Raw genomic sequence first — 9,960 nt, 5'->3', positions numbered from 1 at the left:
TTAAAGGTGGGCATTAGAAAAGAGATTCTGGGAGCAGCCACCAGCCTTCATCGCTCTTGGAAAACAGGTTATTTTCCCCAAGACAAAGCCAGATCTGCTCAGTTCTAGGACTTGAGAAGGAATGGGTTGTGCATGATAGTGGCTTTTCATGCCCCCAAACATAGTTGGCCACATAAGTATCCACTTAGCCAGGAGGTCAAGAGCCATCCCCTGGGCTGTTGCTCAGTACCAACTTTCTGGGTGGGAAGTTTGGGTCATTGTGGTGAGGTACAGACAGTGATGTATAGTCAGGACAAATGTCAACTTCCTACTCTTCTTCCTAGATGTATGACTGAAGGCAAATCACTTAACCTCTCTGAGGAGAAAGTGCTTTATAATTCTTAAATTCTTAAAATGTTAAAGAAATGTGAACACTTTCATCTCTTTTCTCTTCTGTACATTTTTCATTTCCTTCTTGACGTGTATGGAACTCCTGCTATGGAAAATCCCTTTACCCAAGTTAATTGCAACTCTTATGAAACTTATAGGTGGAGAGTTGCCTGAGAGCTTAAAAAACTTGCTCATGGTCACTAGATAAAGAGAAAAGTACTAAAGGCCTGTGCTTAAAACTGATAAGAGCAAGCACCTTTCTAGGTCTGCCACAAAAATTTTGTCAATAGACCTGGATTCAAATCCTTTCAAGGTTAACAGGACCTGGCAGGACTTGGGATCCATGGACATCCCCAGCCCTTCCAGGTCTTGTTAACCTTGAATTTGAGCATTTGAACATCCAGGCTTGCCATTTCCACATCACTGCAGAGCATGGAAGTAAGACTTCAGAAGGAAGAGAACTAATTGGACATTTTCCAAAATTATTTAAATCCATGATTGAGGTCTTGTCACTGAATGGCTAGAAAGCTGTCCTTGGAGTCAGGTCAACCTGAGTTCAAGTCTCACATCAGAGGTATTGGCTGTGTGACCCTCGGTAAGCAATTTAACCTCTAGTCAACTTTCTAAGAATAGATATTATAGAGAAGGTACCAAATTAGCATTGGTAGAGAGAGTTGCCTAGTGGGAAATTATGTATACCAATGAAAAATGGATCTATTTCCATCCCATCTTACCCCAACACATTAAGTGCTTTGAAATTCTCATGGTGCTGCAAAAAATGTAAAGCATTATATGGTGCTTCAGAAAAAAGTCATTTATTAAATAGACCTTGATGTCAAACTTTTTATGTATCACAAATACCACACTGGTGTAAGAACAAGTTTTTCCTTTAGTGTTTAAATCTCTTTTGATCAAATAAATGCACAGCAAGTCAATGGACTTATCCATTGCTCTACTTGGCCCAGGAATTTGGCCAAGGACAACCCCTCCTCTGAAAGGAAGGCAATGCAGACAGTCAGAATAGCTGGAGGAGAGGGACTTTCAGATATGAAAGAAAATGAAGGAGATGAATTGTTCAACGTCCTTCCACGCTTTTACAGTTATTGAGATGTAGGAAGTGGAACTGTCATGGGTCATTATCTATGAAGGAGAAAAGGAAGACTGGCAGAAGGAATAAAAATTTCAGAATGATTTTTAAAAAAACTTTCAAAATGATTAAAGAAATATTGACAATGTTTGGTTTTCTTTTTAACAGATGATGCATTTGTTGAAATAGTTTGTAAATTTTTCATATATGAATAGAGAGTTCAGAAAAACTTTATAATTGATTTGTTAGGTCTGATTCAAATATGGAAGATGAGTGCAATTAAGAAATCATGTACTGTCATCTAGTGAACTGTTTAAAGTCACTGATGAGTCAGGCAAAGTAGAATGACAGTGCTTTGACATGCTTCCCCCACCTCCCCCATCAACATAAACACTAACTTAATAATAATCATGTATTAGCATCTTCATTTATTCATTCATTCATTCCAACAATTATCAAACACCTCTGTGCAATGGGCCATCCTTTGAGATTAGCCAAAAGAATATTCTGTCTTTCATGATGCCACCTTCTAAAGATGCCATGTTCTTCCTTAGTCCTAGACTGGAAGGTCACTGCCGTGTTGCTATTTCACTGTGTATGAACAAACAAAGAAACAAAAATACAGCAGGCAAGTCCAATGTTCAACATCAGTCTGTAAAAGTACAGTGCCTGCTGGTATAAGAGAATTACCATTTCAGATATTTGAAAAGAGACTAGAAAAAAGAATAAGCCAGTTTTTAATCAAGCAAAACCAAATTTATATTCATTCTTTCTAAAAATAAAATTAGACTTTTTCCAACTCTTTACATCTGCATTTAATAATATTTTCTAAACAAAATACAGATGCTATAACATCTCAAGTGACATTCTATCATGTAAAGCATACGATAGATTCATTGATTACATTTACTTCAGTTCTAGTTTGGTCATCAGTACTTGACTCATTACGTTAAACATAGGACTTAGAATAAATTTTCCACAATTGACTATAAACATTAAGATGCTGTCTTAAAACTGCTCTGCTAGAAACTGTATAGGATATACAGAATTACAAAGTCAAGGGTTTTTTTTTTTGGTTTTGTTTTTTAATCAAAATATACAACCCTCCCCCAAAACGAACACAAGCTATCAGCATTTTTATTTTTATTTTTTTTTTACGAATGATACAATTATAGAAAATATTTGTAAAATTATCTTTTCATGTATAAATATTCTGCCATATTTACTTTGGTCTAGAATTATCAGCGTACAAGTCCACTTAGAAAACATCCCACATGTGCAGACTGGAAGAATTCACTACTGATAATAGTGACTTCACAACTTGCATTGTCTGAAGCCAAAGGAACTAATGAAATAAAATACTTCTCCTGGACACATAGCCCTCATCTAGGGTAGCATGAATCAGTGGACCACAGGATTAACTATTCAATACTGTAGGTATTATTTCAACAAAGACTTTTTAGCCCTGTCTGACTCTTACAAAACTTTTTAAACAAAACCCAAAGTAAATGATTAGTGCAGGTATGTTATGTATAAAAAGAACATGTAAATTCACTTGTTTTTTGCCCTTTATAATACTGTATGAAAGTGAAAATGGAGACAGGAGGTTATTGAGGCTGCAGTATTGTGGTTATTTAATAGCAAAGCACTACAAAATTAAAGGTCAGCTTCCATCCCGTCCTTTTCTGGATTTTTAAGGTGCAGCCTTGCTCATCCAATGTAACAAAAGTCCTTTTCATAAAGACTTCAGAATAGCATGATGGGAGATACTCCTGTAGAGCGACGACACAAGATATCACGTTGGAGGGCGCTATGCATTCCGAATTGGTTTCAGGGACTGCAGGGCAACCCTTGAGCTCTTGATGGGTAGCTTCCAGAAGTTGCTTTAATGTGAGGGGACAGGTCAGGAATGCACCCAATCTCTCTCTGGCAAGTGCAGAAAGTCAGAATCATGGCTCCTACCCCTTCTGGGGAAGAAACAACGTGAACTTCTTTAATCTGACAACCACAGGCAGCAGCGAGTCAGTTTTGGGGGGGAAAACGTTAAGGGCGCTTGTCAGCTGGAAATGATATTAGGGGATGTATAGAGGTCTCTGGTAAGGTATCTAAGAATGAAAAGAGGCATCTAGCATGGTAGTCTAATTTCACAGGAGTCAGATAAGTAAGGGAGTAGAAAGCCTCTTTACTCATTCAACATCCCACCTTTATACAGAGTCCAGAAGTCAAATAGTGCTAACGTTTGGATTTAAGAGACTAAGAGCTTCACTCCCTCAGGCCAACAACCTCCTGGAGATGGAAATTCCAGGTTTCCCTAAGTATCTCACTCTTGCATGATAACTTGTGTGGACTACCCAGTCTTTCCACAAGATGGCCCTTGGTGGTAGGGTTTGGGCATTGAGGCATAATCAAAAGCTTGACAGTTTACTACATAAGCTTACCTTTCTCAAGCATTTCAGTTACTTGCCCAGTGGAGCTGGGTAAGACACATTTCATTTGGTTGGGCCTGCCTTGAAATGGTAGCCTTCTGAGATTTGAATGGTGCCTGGAAGACTGCAGATATGTTCAGCCAAATTTGACCCTTCTTCATTCTCAGAGGTGAGATGAGCTGTTATGAAGCTATCCTGAAGTAATATACAGTTTAAGTAACTGCTGGTATATTTAGTGGTGTGGTAAAAAGATGTTTGGGTGGGGATACCAAATAGACCACCGATGTCAAGATCCCCATAGTTGATCAGCAATAACTTCAAGAGAACAATGTCATCCAGTAGCACGCACTGTGTTCTTAAGTTAGGTGTTTGGCCATACTGAAAATACCCTTTATGAATTTTTCCCAAATTCTCATTTGTAGACCTACTTTCCCTTCATCACTTTCATTTTCTAACCAAACATGGACAGTATAAAACTATGGGGTTTGTGTTATTTTTTACAAGGTTTGTTTTACAAGAAAGGAAGATGAATGCCTTCTTTAGGTTACTCATCTCACAATTTTTCCCCAACCATGTAGAGTTTCATATAATATCCAAAGTTTATCCTTTGAAAATTTTAACGGTATTAAAATTGGATGGGGGAAAAGAGTCGATGATGAGTTTCATTCACCTTTTAACACACTGGTGAAGTTGACATTCTTATGGCATCTGAACTCTTATTTTCTTCAAAGTGATTAAAGTTCAGTATTTCCCAGCCAGTTTGGCAGCTCCTAACAACACTCCACCAAAAGAGTGTCTGGCTGATTCTTTTTCTTTTTAAATTACAAAGTACCACTGGCAGAAATATTGTAGTTAAGAATCTCATTTACCCTCACATTATATTGGGGAATATATATGAAGCCTCGGTTTGAATGTTTTGGTGTGTTTTGCTTTTGTAGTTAATGCTGAAACCTATGAATAGGAAGGAAAAGTGTCATGTTTCAGGAACTTACACAAATTTGAATTTCCTTTATACTTCACCCAATGATGTCTGATACCTAAAAAGAAAAAAATATCATATCATTCTAGTGGTTTTCCCACCACTGTCAATCAAAGGAAAACATCTTCGGGCATAGTTTGTAGAGTTTCCTTCATCTTGTTTCCACCTGAGTCAGTGAAGGGTTGATTCTCCAAGGACTTAGGGATTTCATTGCCCCCACCCTCTTTTTTCTCTGGTTGATTGGGACTTTTGAATAAATGTTTCTTTTGGTGCATCCCCAGGGCAGCTGCTGTTTTGCAGATTTTAGGGCACTGAAAGCAAGCATAACCCTTCCCATTATGCTCGTGGATATGCTTCTGCTCGTGATTCCTTTTGGTGGACAGATACAGAAAGCTCTGCAAACAGAATTGACAACGATAACGTTTTTCACCAGTGTGAATTCTTTCGTGGATTTTGAGGGTTTCGTTTAAAGTGAATGCCTTGCTACAATACTGACAGACGAATTCTTTGACTCCGAGATGAATGCGTTCGTGTTTCTGTAAGTTCCCTTGAACTGAAAAACACCTTCCACATGTTTTGCAAGCGTAAGGCTTCTCTCCAGTGTGACATCTCATATGCATTTTGAGGGTGGAGGGGCTCTGGAACTGTTTTTGGCATAGTTCACAAACATGAGACTTGGACGTGTTATGATGCCAGTGGGTCTGCCCTTGATGTCCTTCGGTAGATCCTTTATCCCCAATACAAAGTTCGCAGTGAAGGCTGGGCATCTCTTTATTATCTTCTCCTTCAGTGATCTTTTCCTTTGGGCTTCTTTTAATGGAGCAGTCTATGTCACTGGAGTTTGTGAATTCACTGCTTGGGCTCCTGTTTCCATGTCTTTTCTTCCACTTGACTTTCTTCATTTTCTTTAATTGTTTGGATTTCTTCTTGGGTTTATAATTGTAGTACGGACGCCAAGGCTTGTCTGTGGAATCCTGGTCGCTCCCTTCATCAAACATTTCACTCATTTCCACACATTCAGAACGACTCAACCTGGTTGGGCTGCTGCTCTCTTTTTTTTCCATATCATTTTCTTGTGGCAAACTCTCCTCCTGAGTTTCATGCTTGGATCGTCTTCCCCTTTTATAAAATAGTTTGGACCCCAAAATGTGTCTTTTCACAATAGCCTCATTCCCAATTTTTACTGTTATCTGGCAGAGAGGTGCTACATTACTGTTGGTTGACGTTCCAGGCAAGGCAGGTTTCGCAATATACGTTTCAGTTTTACTGGTTTCCTCAATAACACTCGTGGTTTTACTCAAAGGACCTCCAGAGCTGGTGGCATACTTTGCCTCCTCGAACGTTTCTCCCCTGTTGTAGGGCACACTTTTCTTCTTCTCCTTAATGCTTTTGACCTTGTTGGGGATTTTGCCCAAATTCTCAGCATGCTTACTGTCATCTCTTGGGGACTGGTTAACGGTGATGTTGGAAGTGATGGCGTTACTGCTCGTCATGGCAGCGACTGCGTTACTGTGCATTATCACTGACGAAACCCGGCTGCTGTGCACAATGACAGATGGGGCTGAGCTGCTATAGCTGATGACCGATGTGGCATTTTCACTGACGTTACTGTAAGATGGAATTGTCACGTCACCTCCCTGGGAGCCAGAAGTGAGACTTTTTCCTCCTGAGGGAACTGGTTTCTCAACAGGAATAAAGTTATTTTTAACAGGGCTCAGCAGCCCTCCTCCTCCTTCTCCTCCTCCTCCTCCTTCTCCTCCTCCTCCTCCTTCTCCTCCTCCTCCTTCTCCTTTTACACTCTTTCTAAGAGGCTTTTAAAAAATCTGTTTATTATCTCACTCAAATAAATACATGGATTAATCACTTGATTTTCTCCTGCTGGCACCATAGAAAGACACANTTGGGGACTGGTTAACGGTGATGTTGGAAGTGATGGCGTTACTGCTCGTCATGGCAGCGACTGCGTTACTGTGCATTATCACTGACGAAACCCGGCTGCTGTGCACAATGACAGATGGGGCTGAGCTGCTATAGCTGATGACCGATGTGGCATTTTCACTGACGTTACTGTAAGATGGAATTGTCACGTCACCTCCCTGGGAGCCAGAAGTGAGACTTTTTCCTCCTGAGGGAACTGGTTTCTCAACAGGAATAAAGTTATTTTTAACAGGGCTCAGCAGCCCTCCTCCTCCTTCTCCTCCTCCTCCTCCTTCTCCTCCTCCTCCTCCTTCTCCTCCTCCTCCTTCTCCTCCTCTTCCCTCCCCTCCTCCTCCTCCTCCTCCTCCTCCTCCTCCTCCCCAAGGGACCCCATTGGGAGGATCTGTAGCCTTGTGGGCTTCTTTGCTGACAGGGACATTGGGTAAAATGGCCGGGCTATTTGACAGCATATTCACATTGTCTTGGAAAGTTAAAATGGGCAGTTCAGAGCTTCGTGGATTCTTAATAATGCAGGAACTAGGAGCAGCCTCACCAGTTTGCCTATTTTCTTGTGGATTTTCATAGGAAGAACTTCTATAGCTCTTATAGGGAGCCCTTTTGCATTTCATAGGCAGCAGTCTGTAAAGCTTGTAAGGGTAGATACTGGGCTTCAGACCTCCGTTTGCCGTCTTCTTATTCACGGGAAGGCGATGGTCGATTGCATGGAAGGATTTCTGATGGTTTTTGAGGATATAGTAGGTCATGAAAGTCTCCAGGCAGAAGATGCACTGATACCTCCTCTCTCCCGTGTGCCAGATTTCGTGCCTGGTCCTATACTCTGCCAAAGCAAACACTTTGCTGCAGTAGTGACAAGGGTAGGTTCTCCTCCACGAGTGGACGTTGGCGTGTCTTCGGAGGCTTGACAGAGTGACATAACTACGCTTGCACACGATACATGTGTAGAGTATCTGCCCATCCACCACCTTCACCGTGTGCTCTACTTCTGGCAAGGTCCGGCTGGTGCCCGAAGGTTCGCCTGCCTTATTCTCGGATGACAGCATGTCAGAACTCTTGTAGGAACTTTCCATTTTTCCATCTGGAGATGAAAAGCTCTGCTCATTTCCCACGGGAACGGGGAGACGGTGTGAGTTCATACAGGTCTGCTCATGCTTGTCCAACCTGTTGGAGGTGGTAAATTGTTTATCGCAGTATTTGCACATGAAAGCTTCTGGGGGCTTTGTGTGGAGCTGCAAGTGGGACTCCAATAAAGCTCCATTTTCAAATGATTTGGAGCAAAAAGTGCAATTGTAAACAGGAGGAGGGAGGACTGGGGCTATGGATTCAGGAATGTTAGCAGGTGGGTTTTCATCTTCCTTAGAAAAGTGGTTGTCTTCTTGACTCTTTTGAGAATCTGAAGCAGAAGCAGTGGCTGGATTGGGACTTTTTTCTGGATGAACCTCTGTACTGGTTCCTTTTGGGGGTGGTATTTTTGCCACTGCTAAACTGGGACCTTGAGGCCTCGGGGGTGTCTTTGGCCTACAGGTTTGTGTATTTGCTGGAACCTCATCGGAATTTTCTTCACTTGGTGTATAAGGTGAACTGGCGGCACACTCATACAAAGGACGTCCTTGAAAAGCGTCGGCCGCCGACGGAACGGCGTAGGAATGTTCAGCTAGTGTCCTGACAGGTTCAGCCTCGCTGCAGACGTCGTTCCTTTCTAGGCCAAAGCTGGATGTCCTCATTGAGTCTGAGACCTTTTTGAAACTCGCCCTCAAGTCCAGGGGAGAAAACATACTATTATTATTTTCGGTTTCAAAAATGGAAAATGCATTTGTGATCCTTGGTCCATTGGCAATGGCTGGTTCTTCAGATCGTTTTTCATTTTTTTCTTCTTTAACGACACCCTTCTCTGTTATGCAAAATACATAGGGACCTGGAGAGTTTGAGAAATTGCTATCTGTAAGATCTTCCAGAAATGATATTCCCAGCTTTTTTCCTGCAGCTGCAAGATCAGTTACTGTTTCCTGTCTCTTAACAACAACTGTGGAACTGTAGATATAATTAAGGATTTCAGTAAACACTTCAGCCTTGAGGTCATCTAACTCCAGGACATGACTGGAAATGCAGATAGTACGGCTCCAAAATAGATTTTTGAAATAAAGGCTTGAAGCTGCCAGGACATTGCTATGAGCTTTAAATTTAGTGTCCTCCACAATGATAGTGACATCACATAAGATACCCCGAATTCGTTGTTCGTTTAAGATGGAGAGGACTGTGTCACTGTGAAAGTCGTCCTTGAGATCCTTTGAATGGGACATGACTGTCATCTAGAACAAAAAAAGAAGGAAAATGGTGACCAGAATGTTTTTGAGTCATTTACTCTGAAAATACTCTTTCGCCCAGAAAATACCAGTGAAAATTTAGAGTTTTAAAAATCTGTATTAATTTTCCTTTTTAAAAAGTGTTACGGGGGCAGCTGGGTAGCTCAGTGGATTGAGAGTCAGGCCTAGAGACAGGAGGTCCTAGGTTCAAATCTGGCCTCAGATACTTCCCAGCTGTGTGACCCTGGGCAAGTCACTTGACCCCCATTGCCTACCCTTACCAATCTTTCACCTATGGGTCAATACACAGAAGTTAAGCGTTTAAAATTAAAAAAAAAAAGGGTTACTATATTGTTCAGAGGTAGATAAATGGTACAGTGGATAGAGTGCCAGACCTGGAGTCATGAAGACCTGAGTTAAAATCTACCCTCAGATACTTCTTAGCTATGTGACCTTGGTCAAGTCACTTAAACTCCATGTGCCTCAATTTCCTCATCTATAAAATGAGATTATAAAAGCACTTCCTTCAAAGGTAGGCCAGGATCAAATGAGACAATAACTGTAAATGCTTAGCACGTAATAAATGATATGTAAATGTTAGCTAAAACAAAAAAGAAAAAGAAAAAGAAAAAACCCTAAACCAAGTTATGAGTTGTTGACAGAAAGGAGGGAAGTATTGTTAACTAATAATGATCACTTTATTTGACCAGGGTTTCATGGTCTTTCCATGTTCACTTTATTCACATTGCTGTTTAACTGCCTTTGATTACTCTCATTTTGCTGGTGATCTCAGAGATTCAATCAATACTGAAAGCAAAGCTTCCCTAGTCCATAGTTTTTTTCTTTTCTTATCTGGAAAAA

General features: G+C 40.9%; 1 protein-coding gene across 2 annotated transcripts; it reads right to left on the bottom strand.

Moving 5' to 3' along the window:
* Positions 1–1,168: 1,168 nt before the first annotated feature.
* On the bottom strand, positions 1,169–9,105 carry ZBTB38 (zinc finger and BTB domain containing 38). 2 transcript variants are annotated; one of them, XM_044670825.1, is made up of 2 exons: positions 7,127–9,105; positions 1,169–6,595 (listed from the first exon to the last, which is right to left on the bottom strand). In XM_044670825.1, exons 1-2 carry the CDS (start codon positions 9,103–9,105, stop codon positions 4,972–4,974), a joined length of 3,603 nt encoding a protein of 1,200 aa, XP_044526760.1. In that variant the 3' UTR covers positions 1,169–4,971. The 2 variants fall into 2 exon arrangements, with proteins under 2 accessions (XP_044526760.1, XP_044526761.1); XM_044670826.1 differs by having other exon boundaries at positions 1,169–6,635; positions 7,206–9,105.
* Positions 9,106–9,960: the final 855 nt, after the last annotated feature.

This window comes from Gracilinanus agilis, chromosome 3, assembly GCF_016433145.1.
Source record: "Gracilinanus agilis isolate LMUSP501 chromosome 3, AgileGrace, whole genome shotgun sequence".
NCBI lineage: Eukaryota > Metazoa > Chordata > Mammalia > Didelphimorphia > Didelphidae > Gracilinanus > Gracilinanus agilis.
The sequence above is the reverse complement of the archived record's forward strand: the minus strand, read 5'-3'. Positions and strand labels throughout refer to the sequence as shown.